The sequence below is a fragment of the Magallana gigas genome, chromosome 5 (genome assembly GCF_963853765.1).
Source record: "Magallana gigas chromosome 5, xbMagGiga1.1, whole genome shotgun sequence".
In the NCBI taxonomy this organism is placed as follows: domain Eukaryota; kingdom Metazoa; phylum Mollusca; class Bivalvia; order Ostreida; family Ostreidae; genus Magallana; species Magallana gigas.
In genome coordinates, this window is record NC_088857.1 from 27,983,170 (window position 1) to 28,008,512 (window position 25,343).

Below are 25,343 nucleotides of genomic sequence, written 5' to 3' on the forward strand. Positions count from 1 at the left end.
GAGAAAAGAAAACAATTTCTTCGATTTATTTATTGATAAAAAAAAATGACACAATTAGTTGTCATTTCGCTAATTGCACTTGTTCATGGCAAAGAAATGATAAAATGCAGATTTAAATTATTGATGCTACAATGTTTTCATAACAGCATTTTTATGTACACTATATACACTGAAATACTCAAATATAATATTTCATAGATATGAAAATTGCATTTAGCATGACCTACATGAAAGTGAAAGTAGCATGAGAATTAATGGACACCTACTGGAATGTTCCATGCTTGTTCCCGAGACAATGGGGCCAACAATCAAAACACCGAACTAAAGTTCTTCAGTTGTCTCTCTTTGTCACATTTCTCCCCACTATCTCTCACTCAAAACAGCAATAACTTTGTACATTCAACCAATAACTCATGGTACAAGTATATAATAACTGGAGTAACACACTTTGAAAACACTATGATGTACAGTATGCAATGAATGATGCTGATAAACACAGAATGATGCCATTTCTTTCAAACACATTTTTAAAAAAAAATTGATCTATACATGGATTAAATCAAAAGCACTCAACAACAAATAAGACAGGAGTCCATCAAGTTTACAGAACAAACTCAGCACCAATCAGCCACAACCACTTCATGGTTTGCAGACATATCTTTCAACAAAATGTGCTTTATCAAAATTATATTCTTTCACTCTCCCAATACCACAAATTAAATCATAGCATCACATTTTCATTTTCCCAAAAATATGCATGTTGAAATATGACTCTAAAATGGACTTAAAGCTATGAATTTGATCGCGTCATAAGCAGTTGGTTTTGTATCCCATTGTCCATAAGGTATTGGTATTTTTTCTATAGAGCGGTCTCCTCTGCTCTTCTCTCGCCCCGATCCATTACATTGGACTGACTTCCATGAAGGTTCTCATAGCGTGCCTGCTCTGTACATTCATCACGTACTCTGGTCAGTAATCTTTGTAGTTCTCGGTTGCTGGGAGCTAACTTTAAAGCCTCTTTTAAATCCTCAACAGCTGAAGAGAATTGTCTGCAATAGAAGTTAAATATTCACTAAAATTCAGGAACAGATAAAACTGATTCAAACTCTTCATTATTTTTTGACGTAATTAAAAATGGGTGATCATGATGCATCATAAACAAACCTGTCGTCTCGTTTCGCCCGAGCCCTTGCATAGTATGCTTCAAAGCATTTACTTTTTATTTGCAGTGCCTGTGTGGCCAGATCAATCGCTGATACACAGTCCTGGAAAACAATTTCAAAATGTTTTAATTTGTTAATAAATATGTTTCTTTCATGACTTTTGAATTTCAGTACAATAGTCATTAATTTTTTGTGTATCTTATTCTCAGAATGATTTTTTGTTATAAGTCTTTGTTAATTGTTTTTTCTTTTTTTTTTATAGTATTCTTTGTCAAATGATTCCATTTAACTGATTAGGACAATCTTATTGCATTTAATTACATTAAAATTAACACCCTCTGAGTGTCCAGATATGCAACTTACATTAAGTTTCCTTTTGCATCTGGAAAGATTGAGGAGCAGGTTCAATTTTAGGTCTTTGAAGGTTCTTGAGTCTTCCACCACATTTTCATTTGGAAATTTCTTCAAAGCATACTGGTATCGCTGGGCTGCCTCCCGAATACGGTTTTTCTGTAAAGACAAAAACAAATATCCACATTTAGCTCAAATTACAACACAAATAGTTCAATAAACAGGTAGCTTTTCCTTCTGTCTGTTTCACCTTGAACACCAATTCTTCACACAAACACCTAGTTGACTTATAAGACCACAGTAACACTCTAACCTATATGACTTCTCACCTTATACAGCACATTTCCATCCTCCATCAACTTGTTGAGCAGCAGTATCAGTATGTCTGGTTTTCCTGCTGCTACGGCCCAGGTGGTCTGTCCCAGCTTGGCTCCCTTCTTCAGGAAACACACCACCACGGCTGTGTTCCTCCTGTCAATGGCTCGATCTAGCGCCCTCATCCCGTTCTGGTCTGCATGCTCAATCTGGGCTCCTCTCTCCAATAAAGATTGCACCTAAAAAAAATGCCAAAATGTTTAAATTTTCGAAACATTGAATTAAATTCTAAGATACTTTTATTCAGGAAATCAATCTTAGAAATATTGAATGCAAATCTTACCACTTGAGCATCACCATGGAATGCTGCAAGTTGGAGAGGAGTTCTCCCCCTTCTGTCTACATGATGGAGATTAGCTCCCTTGTCCAACAAGGTCTGTATGATGTGGTGGTGTCCCTTCAGACAGGCCCAGCACAGGGCAGTCAGACCTTCCTTGTCCACCTGATGCAGGGAGCTCCCTGAATAATAGGCAAACCAAAGCATGAATTTTGTGCATATTTAAATAATGCAAATCACAATCTCATTTATTATTGTAAATCCATTACATTGTATATTCAGCGTATACAATATTTAGAGAAAAATGATTATTCAACAGATTTGTCTGGATTTGATTTCACACATTACTTCATGTACCTAATACCTATTTACATACAAGTGGAAACTGCTTTCGATGATAAACGCTAAACACTAAACACTGCAAAATGTAACTGAATTTTACAGTATTACACAATTGCTTTTCATTCAAAATGAAATATATTACCTCTAGCTAACAGCATCTCTAATACTCCAATGTGGCCTTTGTATGCTGCTATCATAAGAGGTGTTCTCCCATGTTTGTCTGTCTGTTCCAAGGAGGATCCCATTCCAAGAAGTAGGTCGGCCACATTCCAGTGACCAGCATCCACAGCACACAACAGTGGGGTCAGGGATTTGTTGTTTGGCTGGTGGAGACTGGCTCCCTGGTCTATCAGAAATAGGACCACATCCTTAAAACCATGGCTACAAGATGCCGTCAATGCTACAAAAAAAGAGCAAGATGATCAAACTTTAATACCATATTCAAAGAAGATTATTTAAATATTTTCAGCTGATTTTGAGTAATGAAAGGAGTAATGGGGATCATACCTGTTTCTCCCAGTAAAGTATCACAGTAGTTGATTCCAAATCCATCAGATGTTGCAGAGTAGTTATGTAATAGGAAGTCAATGATCTAAGGGAGAAAAATTGACAAAATATAATTTGAGCTGCATACAACTATCAGTGTGGTATTTTTAACACTAGCTTCCAAATAGTTATACCAAATAGTTATATCAAGTTATCATTCATTTCATAGTTTAAAGTAAGACAAGATGTAAAGCACCTACATTTGTGTGTCCTGTGGCAGCAGAAGCTACCATTGCCTGCTGCATGGCCTCCACTTTAGTCAGCTGACCATCATATTCTGACCAATCGCATTGCAGAAGGAAGATGAGGGCATCCAAATGGCCATGCATGGCGGCATGAACAGCTGGGCACTGACCACTCTTATCTACATGTGACAGCTATCAACAAAGAAGAAAATTAAAGTTACATTAAGATTTGCATATTTAGACAGCATCTGTGACAAGTGCAAATGTATACATTTTTGGGGGGCCAATACATTACTGCTAAAATCTTTATAAGTCTAAAAGTTTTCTTACCCGAGCATTCCTCTGACACAGCATCCTTAGGATCTCCGTGTGTCCAGCACTGGCAGCATAACACAGAGCCGACATCCCACTGTCTGAGACGGCGTCCACACTGGCACTGAACTCCAGAAGCAGGGACACCATGTCCGTGAATCCCTCCATAGCCGCAATACAAAGGACCGGCGAGTTGTTCTGGTACGGGGTTCTCATGTTGGGGTTGGCCCCCGACAATAAGATCAGTCGACTGACCTATAACAAACAGTCAACTTGTAAAGCACTAGACATTTGTCGTTTGCACATTTTTTGGCAATGGTTTTTCTTGTTTCAGGAAAAATATTCCTTGACATCCCTAATATACAATATGTTCTTGCGATATTGATAAATATACAGTACAAACTTAAAAATAAAACTAATGGCAATATTGAATTCATCAGATTCATTAGTTGTGATGATTTCTAAGACTGAACATTTATTTTTCAGTATGATTATCAATTGAAACATTAATTTCCAACCTTGACATTAGGAGAGAAGAGGTTGCGGTGAGATGCGAGGGCAGCGTTCAGGCTCTCAGAGCTGAGGGCCATCCAGTAAGCCTGCATGTCACGGGAGGAGTAGCCACGCTGCTTGCTGACATTTTTGTAGATGTGGGCCTTCAGAATGTGGTGCCCTAACTCTATGGTTTTATCAGGGTTCAGTGGGGCGGATATCCTTGACAGCTTGAACGACATCAAAGCATGGCCAAGTCTGAAAGAAAACTTTCCTGTTAGATTTCAACTGCATGATTTTTTAGTACAAAAAAAGATACATATGACTTAACAAAAAGCATATATATTTTTTTTTTAAATGTTGAAAAAAGAAGAATTATCTAAAAAATTCTTGAAAATTTACTATCTCATTTCCCAGAACCTATATCTATATATATGTTCTAAGACTAAATTCCCATTTATGCAAGATTATAATACATGACAAAAATACACCACACTAAGTTACAACATTAAGATTTCTAGTTTTATATATATAGTTTGTTGTATCATCATTTTCCCCATTAGCAGAGCAGCTGACACTGCATGGTGCCTCACCCCCTCCGACGTCTACATGTTTTACTCTCTGTGATTGTCAAGCAAGCGAAGTAGCTCTGAGGAGATCTAGTTTGCACAGAGTCACACTATGAAGGACGACATTTTGACAGTGAGACTGCAGAAAATTATTAGGCAAGAAATCACAACTTAAATACTGATTAAAACAGACTAAAAGACCAAAAAAACATTTTTTTTTGACTGAATGGACACAATGACCTTTTAAACAGACCCCATTAGTTTATATAGTTTTTGGTGCAAAATTACATACTGACAATACATGTTGTGATTTGTTGATCTAATGTTTAAGTACAGATGTATTGATAAGGATACATAATTTGTGATAATGATAATGATGGTGATGATGAAAAAAAAATAAATAAAAAGAAACCAGTAAGCAAACAGAATCAACATAGGGAAAAAGTGCATTCTGGGTAAAATGCAGACTTCTATGAATAAGGCTGGTATCATGCAGTTTAGTTGGTCGTTATATTCAGCAGATTTAGCAAATGATAAATCAAAAAGACTGACTACAAAATCAATTCAAAGTACTAGTTAAAGTATCAAATTAATCGCGTAGCCAGTTTAGTATCCATGGTAACCACAAATGAAAAGGAAGAACCCAAAAACGTAGATATACATGAATATTAAGCTATGTGTTCACCTTGGGTCAAATTCGGCACCACTGAAGGAATCAAAAACAAAAAAATAGGACCAATCAGAATACAACAGCATCAAATGTTATATTAGTATATAAACACGTCATAATTCATATTACAGCATTTTATATATAAAAAAAAAATTCTATATCAGCTAGGGAAGGATTGTCAATACATCACTGAAGCATACATCAGGTATAAGGGATATGAGGTGTATTTATAAAAGATTTTTTTTCCAAATATACAACAGCTGATGAGTGAGTAGGAGGACAACAAATTGAATACTGTTATTGATGTGATGAAGAAAAAAAAAACACCTTAAGATTATTAAGGACACATGCTCTCTTGTTTTTTTCTAAATGTGTGTATAAAGCAGAAAAAAAATTGTTTCTCCCTATTGATAGAAAAACTGGAAGATGAGGAAGAAGAGTGGTTTGTGGATATAAACTACTCACCGAAGATCACAGAGAAACTTTGGATTGTCTGCCTCGTCGCGGCGGATAAGCCACTCCCTGAAGGCAGGGTGAAAGAACATGTAGGTGGAGTCTTTACGCAGAAACAAGAAGCCCTGCAGCATGCTCATCCGCTGGGTGAACTCCTCCCACGGCAGAAAGTGCTGGGTGTAGCCAGAGTTGATGGTGTAGTAGATCTCCTCAAGATTCATCGGATACAGAGTCGCCAAACACACAACCAAAATAGGAGACACCTTCTCAAATGACCTCACACTTTGGAACTTCAAGTTAAAATGTAATAGGAACACTTCAGAAATGTTCATGGGTAATATTTTGTAGTTTGAACTTTTAAGCACCAGGTGTCCTCTTTCTATCAAGTCCAGGGTCATCTTGCAGAACAAAAATGACCCTTTGCTAAGAGTTTGTAGATGATGACAGAATTTGACTTGTGTCGATTGTTCTAGTTTACCATTCAGTGATATATTATTTCCAATACTAGGACTTGTTTCAATTCTATGGTTCACATAATCTATCAGGTCTTTTCCTATAAGGTCGTTGTTTTGGTCTCGGTCAATACAAATAGTTGTGAAACCCAAGTCTTTTGTGATCTCCACCAAGGAAGAATGAACAGTTAACACCAATTTCAACCACAAAGGAAACTGTTCAACGTGGCGACACAGAAATGAAGCTATCGTGTCACCATAATCTGGCTTGTGGAACTCTGCCTCATTCAGAGAGTCTATCACAATCAAACAACTGTCTGAAGTAATTCTGCCCTGTTCCTTCAAAGATTCTAAAGGATCCAGGATTCCTTTAATGAAAGCACTTGAAGGATTTTGCACGCACTCCTTGAGACTAAGCACATGTTGTAAGTGTGGATCCTGCAGGAGCATTTCGTGGTAGGCGGCGAGCTGTGGCGCTTGAGATAGCTGAGCAGCGAGACTGTGGACAAACTCGGGCACCAGACAGGTGACATTATTATCTGCCTGACAAAAATGGTAGCCAACTACTTGTGATCCGAGACTTCTCAGACAATCGTAAGTAAGATTGGATGTTGATGCACTCAGGCCATGGGACAAGGTGGATTTCGGACTGTAGTTTGTAAGACCATTGTACACCATACGATCCCTGTTTATCTTGTGTTCACTCCCTAAAAAAAAGAAGAAAAAATATTTTTCAACTTGGTAAGATGCAATGACACTGACAGAGAACATAATATATGTAGTGATGTTGACTTAGAATACCAATTCTATTTTGGTTGTCTATTATACTAAGAACAAAGACTGACCTTCTACGAGCCCACTCCGGCCGTCGGTGAAGAAGCTGCTGTCCACTAGCTGCTCTATGATGGCGGTCTTTCCTGCCCCAATACCCCCAGTCAGGACCACACCCCTCACTCTGTCTGTGGTGGGCTCACTGTTCAGGGCCTGTAAATAGCACAACAACCAAAGATAAAATATCAAACTACTTCTATGTATTAATTAAGAAGATGCATCTGAACTATAATTTGGATAATATATCCCTGTTTTTTGTTGATCAATTGAACTTTCTCCACAACCTTTCTTAGGTACATTTAGATATACATGTTCATTATTCATACATTAAGCAGCATTACTAACCATTTCTATATCCTTGAACAGCCATTCCCTCCCAACAAACAGTGCTTTTCCCTCATTGTGGGGAACCTCAAACACCTGAGCCTTGAGTCGTATTTGTGGTGGTTTGATGGGGGTTATTGTGATGCGGCGCTCGCCAGAGTGACCAATGGTGGCCCGGGCAGAAGATCTGCGGAAGTTTCCCCTCTTACCAAACAACTCTTCTATCTGTCCAGGTGTGGAGGCTAAAATGCAGAAATAAAATAACTATGACAATCAGCCCATTTGGTATGAATATGTAGTATTCATGAAACAGTGTAAGACTTATCAAGTTACTGCATTTTTATACCCAATGATATACAAATTTCACTTGAGTAAACAAGAGTTAAAGATTCAAAATCAATATTCATGGAAAATAAATCTTTTGAAAAGTGAAATGATATTGAAAATACACAAAACAAAATAAAATGATAGAATTTTCTTGTATTCAACTGTAAAAAGTAATATGCTACTTCAATTTTGAATCATATTGCATCATATTTCTTACAATCATCACTACCGGTAAGTTGGACAATAATCATTCCTATTGTGCCACCCTTTGCAAGATGGTACCAGCAGGGATGATGAACTTACTTGTGATGGAGTGTGGTCTCTTGGTGGTGGCGTGAGGACTCATGCTATTGCCGGTACTAGTGGACATAAAAGAGTTCATGCTCTCGGCGCTGGGGTCCCTGCTGCCGGTGTAGGTGAGGGACTCGGTCCCCATTCGGATTCCACTGTAATGTCCCCGTTCACTCCCAGAGGAAGCTATACACATCAATGGTTCAAATGTTAAACTTGTTACATTATAAACAAAACTTCTAGATAAGCTTATACATGAATTGCTACAATGTTTAATTTCTTACATCAAAACTTTCTACATTTTACAATTTGGTAAATCTGAAATTCTTGTGCAATCTAAACTGGGTCATAAAAGCACACATTAAAAAAACCCTATGCATTTAATTAACATCGTGAAACATTTATTCAAAAAGACCAAAAAAAAAAAAATCAAAATAACAGACAGTTTCACAGTTCATGGTATGTAAAACAAAGTTAAATATTTAAAGACCAAAAAAAGGCCTATTTACCAGTGAGAGTTGACAGGGGACTGGTGTCAGAGATCCCCCTGTCTGGGGTGGGGATTCCCCTCTCCGGTGTCACCTCATTACTGCCTATAGAAGACACACTGGTAAATGTGTCCTCTGTCTGGTTCCCTTGGTTACCCTGCTTCATGGGTGTCATATGAGAGGGGTCATTAGGTCGACCCTTGTCCGACAGCAACAGGCCCAGCCTCACTATTAGATCATTCTGGGCAACATCTGGAGATGGAGGAGGGGGATCTATGCATATGCAGATAAAACAGAATCAATGTTCTCATAATCACTATCACAACTAAGAAATCCACAACCAAAAATAAATTTGTGACTTTTTTTTTTTTTGGTTAATTAGAATTCAGTTTTAAATAATGATAATGCATTATATGATAATGCACTGAAACATGTATATAAAAAAAATTGCTATTTTTCAAGCTTACCTGGATGATCATTCTGGTCAAGAGCAGGACCTACTCTGTCTAACCTTGACAACTCATCAAGGTCATCATATGGGGTCAGACTAGGGTCAGCTGCAGGGTGGAGGTCTGGAGACCCCATGGCAGGGTCTGGATTAAAGCCCCTGTGTGAGGAGTTAGGTGTACTGGAAGCTGTGGGCGACAAGGAAATGGGCTTAAAGAACCGGGACCTTGATGGTGGTACTTGGGGTTCAGGTAACTGGTTTCCACCTAAGAAAATGAAATAGATAAAATTTACAGTATTTGTTTTTTAGTGGTCACAAATTCATGTGTGACATTCACTCATTATTGGTAATCTCCTCATACTTTATATTAACAAAAGTACTCACTATAAATCAGAAAAAATGAATATTTTTTTGAAGTTGTATATATATACACTCACACTATCAAACATCACTTGGCAATATTGCAATTAAAATCAAGATCATTTTGCTAGGAAAACTATCATGACTATAGAGGTTGGAAGCTGCAGATAGCTGTGTATTGGAGGAAGCTCTCTGACTCTCACACATCTGGTCTGAATGAGATACATAGCTGATGAACAATTACAAAACCTGCATGTCAATTCCAACACCAACTGTGCAAATTGAAGCAACATTTTATAGCAATTATTCTATTTCTGTTTGAAAAAAAAAATCCATTTTCCTCTATTTCTACTCCATCGTCTTTTCTTCTTACTTTATTTTTGCTCTAAAGTCACAAATGATCTGAAACCAACAGCTAGAACTCATTCAAGTTTAGCAATATCTGTTTTAAACCCCATAAAATGCTTGCCTGGTTTACCTTTCTCATCACACACTGGTGATGACTCTTTTGATCCCTCGGTAACAACAATTCCAGCACAAATCATCTCTGGATTACAAGTCTCCATAATGCACAGATCACACAGCAAGCATCACCTTCGAGAATCAGACTATGACACTGGAGTCACTGACTCCTCCAGACTAACAAAGCATGCGGAGGAGAACTCAGATACAATACCTAATCATAGCTCTCCCCTCCTCACTCAAAACTAAACACCAGGAAGCTCTTCAGTGGATGGTTCAAAGATCCATGAATTGAATAATAGCACCACTGATCACAAACTATAGTGAAAGCATTAGCAGTGTGTGTAAGGGAGAGAGGGAATCAGAGTAAAACATTTATCTTCTAAAAAAAAAAAAAGCCAATGCTAAAGAGAGACATTAGTGTTCTTTGTCACAGATGTCATTTTATGCTAAAGGAGCCACTATACTATAATTGGACGACATTTGGGAATTACAGTCCATAAAATAGCCTCAAAATGAGTATCAACATGCTCTCAGAATTCTTCACTTCATGCACAAAGTTACCAGAAATACCCCCTATATCCACAAAATCAAGCTATCACCTTCTGTATTGATTTGTGTCCCTCATTCTTTATATAAAAAAAACCCTTCTATTTTTTTTTCCTTTTAAAAAAATGTGTCTGTGAGTGTTTCTTTAGTGTTTGAAATCGATAACCATCTTTACAAGCATGTGTCACTCTATTAACTACGGGAGTCTTAGGAGACACATGGGCTTTGTTCTGATGTTTTCTCATTTCCATGGAAATGACTGCTTTACTGTGTCATCGATATTACTGTCACATAAATTCAGAGCCACCCCCTGGATTATATGCCCTGTGGGGTAAACCTTTCACTGCAAGATAGCATGAGTATTAAGTATTCCTTATCTCAGTCCAAGGGTCAAAATCAAAAAGAGAAGGTTAGCTGTTTCAATGTATCAACAATTTTTTTGAAAGGGGGAAGGGGTTCCAGTTGTTCTGAGCTTGGGCATAACTGAGAATATCTCTTCTTCTCCCTCTTTTTTTGTCTCCTTCATGTCATGCATTACTAAAGTGCAAAAGCATGCACAAGCAAACACAATCATGCCTTCATAAAATCCCTAATATTAATAACATGTAAAGTGTTGAAGAAGATGTACTACAAGCTCCAATGTTCAAGTTGTTTTTATCTAAGTACTTTTCATAACCATTGAGATTTATATATATACAGTATGTATGCCAAGGACCTGATTACTTACTGGTATGCATATTTGAAAGTGAAAAAGACTTGGGTGTGGTTTGAGTGGCAGTTTCCGAAGACTTCATATGAGGCGTGAAGTGACCGTTGGTCTTCACCCTGACTCGGCTGTAGGGGGATATGTCACTGCTCTGTCTGATGTGGTGACCTGCCTCTGTGGGGTCTGTATGAACATAAAGGGCATCAGCCAAACATTCAAACTACAAGTATCTTGCTTTGAGTAACGCATGCAATTAATTTGATAATTATATAAAGCCTAACAAAATCAAACATTAATGATACCTAACAAATCTTATAAATGCTCATTCCAGCGTTAATCATCACAAACTTGCTAGTTACTGCATGGTCAAATACATGTAAGTATAAGATACGTCTCAAGGGAAAGCTAGAGCCATGGCACGTTCAGCCTAATATTCAAGCTTTCTACAAGCCTCTACTTACTGTTTTCACAGATTCGGCAGCTTTCCGAGTAGAACATGCAGCTGTAACACTTTGCATGTCCACAGGTGTCAATCAAGCGCCGCTTCTTCCCTTTGTCATAGGGCATGTGACACAAGGGACAGCAGTCCGCCATTTGCTCCTCCATGCTCAGGTCACGCAAGATGTCAACGTCTGAAAGAAACAAAGGCAGAGACTTAAGTTCTCGGTCTCAGGTGGAACGTCCTCATCTATGAAATCACAGTTATGGCTGGTGTTCCTTTTTTTGTGCTGTCAAGAACTAAATTATTTTTAGTACAATCCAGCGAGGTAAATGTTTGCAACACTGAACAAGCTGAAAAGATCCAAACAAAACAAAAACGGTCTAATTCTTCACAATTCTTTTTCATTCATATTGCTTTTTTGCATTTCTCAATAGGAATAAACACATCTTTTCAGCATATGCTCAGACACTTGTTATATCGCCCTTGAAATTGAAGGGAAAAAAAGACTTGATCTTTGTCGTTTCATCTTATTGTTTAAGATGCTCTTTCGTTCATACATATACGAGGATGATTTTTAACAAGAACCACTTCATGTGCTTTACACTGCCGTGTTTGTCTTCAATACACAACAAATTTGACTAGTTAGCTCCTTGGTATCGGTGATAAGAAATATTGGCAAGAGGAATTGAATAAAAACAGATGTTTTGCACAATCAACAGGAAATCTAATTAACCAGTAATCTTTTTTGTGTATTTTTTTAGATGTTCCCTCTCCAGTGTAAACTAATGATACCAATGTGTTTTTATTTATCATAATTGACAGTTAATAGTAACACTCTACATATTGTACTCTCCTATTAATAATAACTTTTCACAAATAAGAAATGTTTTCACTATTATGGCTTATCATTTATTTGCATCTTTTAAACTGCATCATGATTTAGACTACCGCAAGCAAGATTGTGCAAGATATGCCTTTTTTTTTCATATCAATAGTACTTTTCACAGCTATTCAATTCTGAACACAATTTCTTTCCATTAGAGATTAGCACTCAAAGATATGAGGTATGTAATTATTGAATGTGTAACACCCACAAAGCAGACTTTATCATTTGATGACGTTAAATAGTCACTGCCCACTCTGCAGCTAATCAGCCTGTGCAATATCTGCTGTGCATTAATCCCACACCCAGGTCTGGGATCCTTCTAACAGCACAAAGAATGACACAGACCAGTCTTAAATCAAGAATTAGTGCTTTGGCAGCACATCAAGGAGTGAATTAGCCACTGACAGAAGATGGAATAGGGACCCGTGTTATCTAACAGAATTAATTAGGCAAAAGATGCACAAGTTATGTGTCATTGCAAACATGGCCCACAGATTACGTAAGACACTAAAAAAAACTTGAAATGAAAAACTTCAAATTGGCACCTACATGTTATTGACTAATGGCATGACTTTAAATGAAAATATTGATGTACTAAATTTTCAGATGCAAATAACCAATCATGATATTTTGAATGATTTAGATTTACTAGTACTTGCCATCAAAATGACCATCTAAGAATTTCCGAACCCCTAAGGATACTTTGCTGTTGTACATTTCACCATTTCTGCTGATTAAGGCGGTCATTTCATTTTAATCCTTTAGCCTTATCAGGACTAACAACTTGCCATTAGTTAGGTGTGGAATATACACTGCTGCTGGATTAATGGAAGTCCCTCATTAATCTTGACAAATCAGGACAACAATGCTGAGCCGAACCCTCGTCTTTTGTTTTTTACCCAGGGTATTAGTTCTAATAAGATTTCTAGTCCCGATTAAAAAACATAAAGAATAAAAATTCACAACAAACCAAGCAGTGTGACTGACTTCTGCCCTGCCATTCACAAAGAGCATTTAAAGTTTTTATTTCAGAGGTTTAAGTAAAATGTCTTAGGAGTGTATTTACGAGGGTCCATCCATGGGGAACTAATTGAAGCCAGTGTCATTAATGGGTGTTTTAAAATGATAGATGGAGGATGACAAAGGCAAATTGTGACAGAAAACTACAATTTGTGAAGAATCGATATAACCACAAGTTTGGACCTGTTATACAAGGCCATCCCTGTCATTCATTCACTGCGATCTACAACTTACTGGGCGTGCATGTTCAAAGTCATTAGTTTTCTTAAAAGATATATTTCCTTATCTCTTCTTATAAAAATAAGAACAGTATTAAATTCTTACACAAGTTTTAAAATTTATAAGTATACTGTAATACGAAAGTCAAGTGCCAATTTTTTTTTTACCTACCTTGATATGGGTGAAAAGGTTAAAGCCCAGAGAAAAAGAGAAATTAAATCACATATTCATTCATATCACCAAGATTTATATGAACACAAGAATACTTTTCCATTTACTTAAAAATTCAATGAGATAAATCGCAAATAAACAGACAGTGAAAGTTCACGATAGCCAGCTGAACTGTTGTAGCTTGACTGTATATAATCAGTGTGTATACACCTTTGGCAGGCCCCACGTCAAAACTCAATCTTGAATGAATGAACCATACATTTTTGTCAATGGGTATGATTATGCGCCATAAATTCCGAGCGACAACAAAACTTTCCAGTATTGCATGTACGATGTTCCACTACATCAAACCAGGCTTCAAGGCGATTGTTTTACCAACAGTCTGATGGGGTCATTAGAGAGAAACACTGAGTGATTATGTTAGACTGATGTAGTTTTTAACTTGTAAACATGTTCAATATCCGGCTTACATCGAATACATGTGTCATTTATGCCACACAGCGGACTTACCTGTACCGGTAGGGATATTAAAACATCTCAAAATTCAATCAACAGAATTTGTCAAAAGTCAAAGAAAGAAACTTTTTTTTTTCTTCAGGGAACAATTTACATTAAAATTAGCATACATGTACATAACACCTGAAACCTTCTTTCTTAGCAAAACCATAAAAAATTCCTCCTACCTTAGTTTTATAATTATTCCAACTAAACCCAAACATATCAAAAGCTCGGCAATAACTTGGCAGTAAATGACAGCTTACTGTACATGATTCATTATAACAACCTTCATCAGCAATTAGAAATCCCCTCTGATAAAAACAGACCAGTCAATAGATAGACTACACATACTTTTGGCCCGACACATAACACGGCGACACTGCATTTATCAGGGGAAACATACGTTTTATCTATTTCTACCTGGTCAGAATTCTTTACTTATCCGGCTGGGCTTTCAAATGGAAATTTACATTGTGGGAACTTTAATTCATGTCCCCAATCTTAAATCAACAAGGCCTATATATTACAAACATTGTTGTACAAGAATAAATTGCAAGGGGCAAAGTTTGAAATCTTTTAATTTTTTGTGTAGTAAAATACAGCATAAATATGAACACTTGGCGCTGTGGAATAATTTGTCACACATATACAGAGAGAGAATAATACTGAATGAATATTACTCAAACAGTTTCAAAATTGATAATAAAACCACTTTCAAAGACCCTTTGAAGTCAAAGGACTGTTATTAAGAAGATTTTCAGATTTGGATATTTATATACAGGTAAAGGGTACCAAACCTGTAGCTAACCCTCCCAAACATGATTTTTGGCCTAGATTAAATAAAAGTTTGTCGACTGTAAAAGTTCCATTAACAAACGGAACATTTCAGACAGGCATACACTTGGTATTTACTTTATGACACTGAACAAACAATGTTGCTATTTATAAAACCAACGCACTGTAAATTTTGAATGGAATTTACATTAATAAGTCAAAAAATTAATTACTACCTCCGGTTAAAATATATATCAAAACTTGTTCTCCTGTTTAAAACTTTTAAACCCAGGTAAATAAAGACTCACCTTGATTTATACACCTTGTCCTTGCATCATTGTTAAAAATACACTTGTAACAGCCATTGACAAACAAGGTTATTACCCCATACATCTAAGAGAGGTAACTCTACAACTATTGATTGAATTATAAAACCAAGTTCACTCCCTTAAAAATCATGCCATTTTTCAACGCATCAGAGCACCTGCAATCTTTTTTGATAAGAGTAAAATGGAAAAAAAAGAAGTTAATATCAAAAGAAATGAAATATACTATTACTGTGTGAACTGAAATATTTCTTTGTATTATATGCCAAGCAACAAAAATAAAATTGCAATGTGTTCAATTTAACACTCAAAGTAATTTCCTCTCAAGTAATAATTTTATGACAAAGTGCATTAAACTCTTATCTTTCGATGGCATGAGCCCTATACACATAAATTTTCATCTTTCCATAGCATGGAACCTAAAAATCTACAAGTAAATGTGTAATACTCAATCCTCAGTTCCCGACTGCATCATCTATATTAATCTTTTTTCCCATATATCTGTCACCTTACACTTAAAAGTACACACCTACCAGGTAGATACATGTTTTGCAAACAATGCACATTATTAAATCTCTCAGCATTTATCACGACAATTCTCTCTGTTTTATCTGTTTATCAGCTTGCTGAATGACAACAAAAATCCATTTTTCATGCTTATCGAATCACAGGACCACCCTGGCACCCACCTGTAAGACAAAAGATCGTCACCTGTTCCTGTTGTCTAGGGGCAATTCCTTTGTCTTTTTTTTTAAAAACAGAAAAATCCATTTTTTGTACTTTTCAAAAGACAAACATAATCTATCTTCATTCTTGTTGTAATTACAAAAAGGAATCTGACTTCTCGTATCATTATTAGTCAAGAGAAAGGTTATTCAGAAAATAAATTACAGGTAACGTACCGTGGTAAATAAAGAAAATACCTAAAGTAGCAAAAATATGCAATTATTTCCTTACTATATATAGTGATGAAAGTCAACTTCTATATATCCCTTCCAAAAGAATATAAATTGTTCATGGTTTACATGAAAACTGAGACACGTACCTTCAGAATCAGCATTATAATTGCAGAAACATAAATGCACTTGTCACAAATTTTATAACTGTCAACAGTAATTCTAGATTTTCTAATTCATCTGCACAGCAATTAAAAGGTAGGCATTATGGAAATGATCAGCTTGCAGCTGGGTCTGCATGAATATAGTTTGTAGACTAATGTTTCCTGATATTTTGGGGGGATTTGTTTGTATTCACAGCTCATCAGAATTCAATCCAAACATTGATAAAATCTTACTCTGGTATCAATTTATGTAGACCGGCCAAAATATAAGTAACCTCTCAGCTTTATTTACCAATAGTAATTCAATCCTTCTTCTTTGTAAAGTTTTCATTATTAAATACCTGCAAATCATTAGCCCTGAAATAATGTGGGAATTGCTAAATATGGTTTAATCTTCTTAAATGGTGTGAACAAATAAAGAGTTTCGACTACTGATGATTTACATATTAACTGGTATACATTTAATCATTTCCATAAAGAACCCGGTTGAGTGCTGCATGTATCAGCTTTAGGAGATGCTAAGTTATTCAATGCAAATCAAAAATCAATCCATGAGCCGTCAGATTTAATAGAAACCTAGCCAATCAAAAATACCAAAAAAAGTCACTGTACCCAGAGCCTGAGAAGTTCAAAAAGTATCATTTATAGAAGCCAAAAAATGAAACTGTTTCATAATTCCTTTCATACAATCTAAACTTCAAACAAATGCATTAGTGGAAATTTTTTGACTTATTTAATATCTCAATAGACATGCAGTACAATGAAGAAAATAAACTACACAAGTCCATTTCAAAACCCTATTTTTCTTTTGCAGATATTAATGCACAGGAATTAGGATCAAAACCTTCGTAATTAACTAATTCTTGCTCTGCCCCTCTCTTAATTTCTTCATTTTTTTTCTATCTTATTTATGCTCAATCAATTGCATTTGAAATATATTTCAATTACTGGTACCAGTAATGACATATGAAGGCAAAATAAATAAAATTAAGAGAAAAAAAAATTTGAATTGCTATAGACAGCAGATCAAACATCTTATTGCCCATTCAATGGCTATTGATGTGAAGGATTCCTGATTGACAGGAAATGACTTTTTTGGGGAAGCTCTTTGATCAAATTGCTCAAAATTAAATAGTCCTGGTGTTCAGTCATCAAAACCAAATGATCACAGCTCTATCTCACGAATTTCAGAAATTTTGGGAGGCGAGGAAAAAAATCCATCACGTAGTTTCACGTTTGAAAAGTTCCAGAGAGAACCACAGCAGTATTCTTAGTTGTGACAGCCCTGCAACTGTTCTGTCGCAACTCTTTGGCTTATTAAATACAACCAAGAAATTTTCAGCTGATTAAATTCTAATGCAGCTATTTGTCTGTATTGCAATTTCCCCAAAAATATTATTCAAACATGCTACTTTGTGAAAACAATTATAATTAATTGAAACAAACTCTCTAATTGATAATGAGCTTGACAGGTTAATACAATTTTACATTTGTATGTGTGGAAGCTTTATATATACACCAAATTTCAAACCTTATTAAAAGCTTGACTCTATAGTGCTGCTGTGTATAATGATGAATTATCTGTGAGTATACTATCGTGAAGCTATAATAATATAACATATAAATGATTGCCATATGTCTGCTACATTTGATCAGGCTATACGATACAGATTTGTTTTTATTGGCTATAGGTCAACACAAGTCTACAAAAAGAGGTTTCTAAAATAAATATGAACCAATTAACAAAGTCAATGTATGCAGCTTCCTGTTAATAACAAGGTCATTTATTGCCCTCATTTTTATCAGTGATTTTATTAATTGCCCTGAAAAAAGATTCAAGGCAAATTTCTTATTGCCCTCATGGAGAGAGGAAAGAGAAAATGGTCATGCAATCCTTCATTAATTGTATGAAGGATAAAATGCCTAATTTCAAGGACTTACCAACAAAATCATCACGCTTTGTTTCAATGTATCTATGTTGGGATGGTAAAACTGGGTTTAATCCCATGTCCGATAATGACGTAACACTGTAACTCCACAGTCGGTTAACCTTTGGGGCCTGGGGATACCCTGACCCCACACCACTGTGGACTCTCCCACCGTCTCTTGCCACACTCCAACTACTACTGCGGCTACGAAATCCCAAATCTTCCACATCCAAAGGCGAAATGTGCACATTTGTGTAATCATGTCTAGAATTTAAGGAGACACTTTGACTACGTTCTCTTAAACCAGTCTCCTCTGAAACGTCCTCATTTTTTCGTGAGCGCATTGTCAAGCTTTCATAGGATCCCCACAATTCCCGATTGGAGGGTACACTTGAACTGAGAATCTTATACTCATCAATATTTGGTAATGCTCTTTTATTGGGGGTGATTTTAGGTGGAGTCACATGAACAGGACTTTTTTCTGGTGTTTTTGATATATTCTCCAGACTCCTTGAACTACTGTTACTTTCATTTCTAAAGTCACTGTTAATTGTAAGTTCTGTGAGTGCATTAGTTGCAGATGATCTGTTGCTAGGTGATGCAGGACGGTTACATGGATACAAAGCACTGTTACTATCTGATGAATGATGTGGTGACCTGTTGCCAGGCAACTGCACAGTATGGTTGCCAGGAGACAAAGCACTGTTGCCATGTGATAATGATAAATGTGGTGCGGTTAAGCTACTATTAGGTGAAGGAGATCTGTGTAAGGATGAAGCAGATTTGTTTGACCGTCTGTCAGCTAGAATAGGTATAGACTTACGATCTGGACTATTTTGACCCAGTTCTTCACCATCAGTTTTTAGAGCACGATAGACCAACATGCGTCTTGCCTGCACCACCTCCTCTGGTGACCTCTGAATGTTGACCTTCACCTTGGAGTCTGATGATGACACGATAGGCTGGGATATCCTACGCTGTGGTTCTGAGGGACTATCATTTCTTAAGGTGCCACTCTTTCTGTTTATATCACCTGCAGACAAAGATCCTGCTCTAACTCTGAGATCAAAATCACCACTGTATCTGTTCATATGCAGGTGCTTTGGTCTATTTTGTCTTAGCACTATCTTCCCATAAACTGGACCTATTTTTTCGTCTTCATCTTCCAGTCCAACATTTCCTAAGCTGTGGAGAGACTGAGACTTACAAGACATGTGACCTAGACTCGCCTGTGACATTGACAAGTCACGGTTCTGCACAGCCAGTCCCCGCCTCTTTGAAATATCTGCTAATGTCTCACCATACAGATCCCGGGAAATCTGTCTCATCTGTTTCGGACAGAGCCTGGGAGACTCGCTGTCTTTCCGAGTCAAGGACCTGCGGATGGTGTCCCGACCCAGGGTATCCTTCTGTCTGGCCTCAGGAGGCACGCTGGAATCCAGAAGTGGAGGGAAATGTCTGGTGCGGGTTGGGCAGGAAGTTGACAACAACTTAGCAATGTCATTCTCCTCTTCTCGAGATCGACCTCCAGACCTGATAGTGATACTCTTCGTGGGACTAGAACTTTGGTTGCCTCCTGATGGGGGTTGACTATTTGGAGTGGGAACCCCTCCATTGTGACTAGAAAATTTGAAACTCCCCCTTTTGGGCCTAGTATCTGTAAATGAAGAGCTGCGCTCTCTTGGTGGACTCTTGCTTCTTTTACGAAATTTGGAGGTTATTCCCGTAAAAGATCGACTCCTTCCTCGAATTTCACCTCCATCGATATCTTTTCTTGGTGAAGAAGCTTTATTCCCCATTCTTCATTTCTAAAATACAGAGAGAAAAGAACGTTAAATGCTAACATGGTAAAAAATAAAAAGAGATAGAAAGGTCTACTTTAAATATATAATACAGGTTAAGATGTACAAGAAGATTAGGTAATTGACACCAAATTTACCCCCAGAACAGAGAACACACACAGAATAGATTTTCAAAACAAATATTTAAATACACCAAAGATAGAACCCTACTTCAAGTGCTGAAGTCAACTAAATCCTCGAAAAAAATTTAATACCAGTACTAAATATAATTCCAATTACATTGTTCCCGAGGTAATCACTAAGGTTATGTTGGTATTCCAATTTTCCAGTTGATAAATTTTTAAACATTTAAACGCCCGGAGTTACTACTGGATTTTCATTAGACACATTATATATATTATATCTTCACAAGCCAACTTAGAACATCATTAATTTGATCCTATATAGTAAAACTTGCAGACATAAGCTTCACTCTTTGACCCACTATTCAAACAAACTGTAGATCCATTTCAATGTCAAGTATAAAAGCACCCTCACTGATCGTGAACATCTCTGATGCACAAAGATCAATCTCTTACTTGACATTGAATCAACAGTCTGAAAAAATACAGACATTCTGACTTGAGACATGGTCTCCAAAACAAGGATATTAATGGTCCAAATTTTCCGCCTTGACATGGCCAATGATATACCTACATTCACACATACCTGTATTACTCACAGAGAAAAATCCAAACACCCAGGAAGAAAGCCAAACACCTTGAGGACACACTAGCACACGTGACGCTATCGAACAAAGCACGACTGGTGTCCACTACCCGGTACTTTGAAAATAACTCTCCGTTACTATCAGAGACTGATATCAGAGACTGCATCTACTGACTGCAATGAAGACCACTTTAAGTATCACATCCTTTCTAAAGCTCTATCATTATAATAACTGAGGAATCAACAGTCACTCCTCAACAAAGATATCGGCCCCCATCAATTGGCTTGCCATCTCTCTCTTTCTGACATGCCAATATCATAGAATGTATGTATATACATCTACTAAATCTGTGTGTGTGTGATAGATTTCCCTCAACACTTTCTCTCCTAATGATTCACAAATGTTGATTATAAATATTTAATAAATTCATCTCTAGGCTAGCCCTTACACCCTGGTGAGCTCTGTGGGTTTTTACTGCCTACGGTACAATCTCTTGCAGACAGTCAAAGGGGAATCTTGTCTAAATTGCTACTTGACCCCTGGGTTTTCTCTGTGTGTGCTCATCAAACAGTATAGCACATCACGATACAATCTCCTCTCCTTGACCAGTCCCAGCTCTGGAGACTAAAGCCCTATATGACCCAAGGCAAGTGACCTACAGGTCAAAAGGGTCATATCATTTCATTAATCTCCCATATCTAATTATGAAATTTAATCTTAATTTATATTTTAATATCACTCCAAGCTCAGAGAATACTTATGCACCAAAGTACACAAACTCATATCATAATTAATGTTAGATTTTCAGAAATCAATGTTATTTCAAAAACTGTCACATATGTGAAGAAACAAGAGAATGTTCAATATAATCCATTCAATACTATAGGCTAATTTAAAATGTTTGAAGAAAATTGTTTGCAGCATATTATAATTTGTTTTAAAAAAAAACTAATCATTCAAAGGAAATGCTTTTTACACCACATGTTACAACCCCTTAAGGGTACACTAGCCGTCATGTCTGTTCTCTACCTACCACTTTTGATGTGAATAATGATCTAATCTACTGTAGTAACATGTGTTATACATATTGGTACATGCTGGTATCATTATAAAAACAAAATCAATACATGGAACTCAGTGGCTTTGACAATGACTACGATATATATCAATGAATCATATTTCAAACATTGTCAAATTACCAATGTACATATAGTCCAAGCCCTTCACGATACATCCCCACCCTTATCATACTACAAAAGAATTACACCATTTTCTTTATTCCCCTGTAGAGGAAGCCCTGAACAATATTTGTACAACAGATTTATCATACTACTATAAATCTGGCCTGTAAACAGAATCGAGGCAAGGACACCAAAAGGAGTTGGTCCCTTTCACAGCTCAATGACAGATCATATATGAACTAGCAATTTGGGCAAACTGTGAATACAATATTAGTCAACAGTTTATACACACTTACCAATAACCTGTTAGTCCTTTATAGCACATATATATTTGAATTTTTTCATAGGCAGTATTAAGTTTAAAACTTGGTTCTACCTAAACTAATATGTACCAGTAATGACTTTCACAATAGATTTAATCTACAATACTCACATGAAAACTATACAGGCAATTAATAGCTATAAAATTAAAGCCTTTTTGAAAATAAATACTAATGTTTATCGATTAACTTTCACAATAGATTTAATCTACAATATTCACATGAAAATTACTAGCACTTTATGGGTGTAAAATTAAAGCCTTTCTAGATATAAATGTACTATTGAGATATTTCTAATCCATTTTTTAGAGCAATATGCCTCATCACAAACAAACACCAGTACATCAAGCCGATGTTAAACATCTCAGTGATAATCTTCTAATCATATGATCTTCAAAAATACCAAGTTCAAAGTAAAATCTCATCAAATTCGTGTAACCTGAAAATTAGCCATCATCCCTTTGGGGGATATAAATGTTCCAGATGAAATCTCTGTTTCAAGTTTTCTAGACGCATCTACCAAATCCTTTCATCTGGTTGCAGGTTCAAATTTCTACAATCATTTGAAAATACGAAAGAAAAATATTGCAAAAAAAGAGGTCTTTAATGACCTACTTGCCCCATGATAAGAAAATATCAATCACATACAATTTCATCTTCAGGATTCAATTAAACAAGAATGAAGAGAGCACTTCCTGTGTTGCAGACAAGTTTATCTGTCGTTAATGAGAAAGCCTGACCATTTGATTCCTAGGCACACTGCATAATCTCAATGCAAGAGAAAAAAGCGTAACCTTTATCATACTCTATTGATATATTCCTGGGAAAATTCTGAACGATTCGAAATTCATAAGACAGAAGAAGGAAAAGGGGCAAAAATTCAAAAAGCATTTCCTCTTTCCTACATGCTGCTTCAGCGATAGTTTTTACGGTAAAAAAAATAACTGCGTTATGACATGACATCTCATGGTGCATTAATATTACATAACTATTAATGAAAATGTTTTCTATCTACTTTTCACACACATTCACTGCTCCATTAAAAAAATATTTATGTCTCTTTACTTTTTATCAAAAAACAGTTAGCAATGCTTCCTTCCTACCTTGACCTGTGGCAGAAGATGAATAGCACTTGTTTCAATTTGTTACTGGACAGAGCAAGAGGCACTTCTGGCCGATGTCCATCAGATAACTACTGGTACTGTACATCAGCCACCCACAGTGTTATAATCAGACTGCTGGTGTTAACTGATTAATTACCACACACTGCTCAAATCAAACAGCCAGTTATCTCAGCAAGAGGCTTACTGGACAGTAGCCCCTTAAACCGTAGAGCCAGCAAACTAATAGTGCTGGGTCACACTTCTGGATGTCAATAAAATGGGGATTGATATTTGCAACTAATCTGTACTCACCCTGGGATGATAAACAGAAATGGGTCTTCTCTAAATCAGCTATTCCTATCACAGTTTGACTGATAACGCATATACTGGAGGTGACCTCAGTTAACATGGAGTCAGATACAGTCTGACCCACATGCATAGCAAACTGTCATACACTAATCCTTCAGTACTTTGATACATCACTGTATCACTCATTCACACTGTGTCAATATCACAAATTAAAAAACAGCTACTTAATAAGTAACTGAGACAGATAATGATTCCTAATTATATCTGTGTTGGGAACAAAAAGATGTTTAGTCCTTCATCAAATACAAGTGATATTATCACTGTAATATCCACTAAGAAAAGGCACTTTATGTTTTATTAGTCCTGCATATTTTACATTGGCCACCAAGGAAAAAAAATTAAACTGAGACCCCTGGGAGGTAAGCCTACACATATCAAAGAATGTATAGACACAAGTTGAGTCTAGACAACCACAGACCCCTGGCACCTTGAGGCATGATGATTTCCAAACTGTACTTGTTTAATGCTGTCATTCTTCATCAGGTTCTATGCACAATGTCTCAGGCTGCACTGAAAACACTGATTTATCAGAAGTTACATGAGCATCCAATAAAATCTTATCACACGCACATTTATAACATAAACAGCTGGGACTCTAGTCAAAGCAACACTACTGTAAATGTTCAAAGTGTCAACATAATATATCTTTTTCAGACTTGTTCGAGCAAATTTAACATTTCTAACAAGTGAAATGCCATTTTAATTTACTTTGTTTTAAGGAAAGAAGTGATCCCTTAAATTCAAACTGCTTTTTTTCCTCCCCTCTCCTTATCATAAATCACATCTTGGTTCCTTGCTCTCTGCCAGAGTTTGCCCCCAAACTGTTGTAACAATCACCCAGAGAGTCAAAATTAGAATAAAAGTTTCTTCCTATCAGTGACACTGCACATCAAGAAACTAGGAGCCTGGCAATAAAAATCTTGATACAGATATGAAAATAAAGCTAGATATTCTCTGAAGATATTTTAAACTCATCATGGCTCTCTCAAAAAAGAAGCCAAAATAATGAAAGAGTATACAGGAAATCAGAAACAATACTTTAATGGTTCTACTCAAACCAGCATGTGGGTCTTTTAGCAATTTGAAGTGTTTAGAGAATGTTTTGTATCACAACACCCACTGGGCACCAAAAGTCAAAGAAATGCCCATCCTTACTGCTGCACAAGCTGCAGAAAAAAGCCTATCAATGATGAAAACTATACCATTCAGGCATGGTGTACCAATCCCTGCATCCATCCAACATAACCACTATCTGATGAACATTGTAACAAATGGTACATTCCCTTATCATTCAATGGAGAAAAAACACACATTTACCAAACTTTGTCTCAAAGTGAGCTTGGAGTCAATAGATGGCTTACAGTTGTTGTAAAAGAGGTTTATGTACAAAAAACTACCCTCTACCTTATCACCTTATCAGGTTAGGTCAACTTTACATTGCAATATCTCTGATAAAAGCCTAATGCTGTGAACTGAACCCAACAATGCAGAAAAGCTTGTCAAAGTATTAGCTGCATTGGGTATTGACACTGCTGAAAGGATTACCAATGTAAATAATCTGA

The 25,343-nt window shown here is 36.5% G+C and overlaps 1 protein-coding gene across 13 annotated transcripts in view; it reads right to left on the minus strand.

Annotated features, from left to right (window-relative positions):
- Positions 1-10: 10 nt before the first annotated feature.
- LOC105321735 (protein TANC2) overlaps positions 11-25,343 on the minus strand; it is a 43,505-nt gene continuing 18,172 nt past the window's right edge. For 3 of the 13 annotated variants that reach the window (XM_034455606.2, XM_066083930.1, XM_066083931.1), the window contains exons 2-21: positions 18,311-20,105; positions 11,435-11,605; positions 10,995-11,156; positions 8,916-9,161; positions 8,470-8,721; positions 7,973-8,146; positions 7,364-7,584; positions 7,033-7,171; positions 5,748-6,894; positions 5,298-5,318; positions 4,070-4,301; positions 3,570-3,806; positions 3,255-3,431; positions 3,016-3,100; positions 2,651-2,908; positions 2,173-2,348; positions 1,844-2,068; positions 1,527-1,673; positions 1,165-1,265; positions 11-1,049 (exon numbers count right to left, since the gene is read on the minus strand). In XM_034455606.2, the coding sequence (XP_034311497.2) occupies positions 860-1,049; positions 1,165-1,265; positions 1,527-1,673; positions 1,844-2,068; positions 2,173-2,348; positions 2,651-2,908; positions 3,016-3,100; positions 3,255-3,431; positions 3,570-3,806; positions 4,070-4,301; positions 5,298-5,318; positions 5,748-6,894; positions 7,033-7,171; positions 7,364-7,584; positions 7,973-8,146; positions 8,470-8,721; positions 8,916-9,161; positions 10,995-11,156; positions 11,435-11,605; positions 18,311-20,096 (6,147 nt within the window). In that variant the 5' untranslated portion in view covers positions 20,097-20,105 and the 3' untranslated portion in view covers positions 11-859. Of the gene's footprint in view, positions 1,050-1,164; positions 1,266-1,526; positions 1,674-1,843; positions 2,069-2,172; positions 2,349-2,650; positions 2,909-3,015; positions 3,101-3,254; positions 3,432-3,569; positions 3,807-4,069; positions 4,302-5,297; positions 5,319-5,747; positions 6,895-7,032; positions 7,172-7,363; positions 7,585-7,972; positions 8,147-8,469; positions 8,722-8,915; positions 9,162-9,734; positions 10,047-10,994; positions 11,157-11,434; positions 11,606-12,960; positions 13,267-13,711; positions 14,100-14,394; positions 14,524-15,291; positions 15,398-18,310; positions 20,106-25,343 lie in introns of those variants that run through there. The other 10 variants (XM_020064661.3, XM_011420181.4, XM_011420179.4 and 7 more) reach the window with 9 other exon arrangements.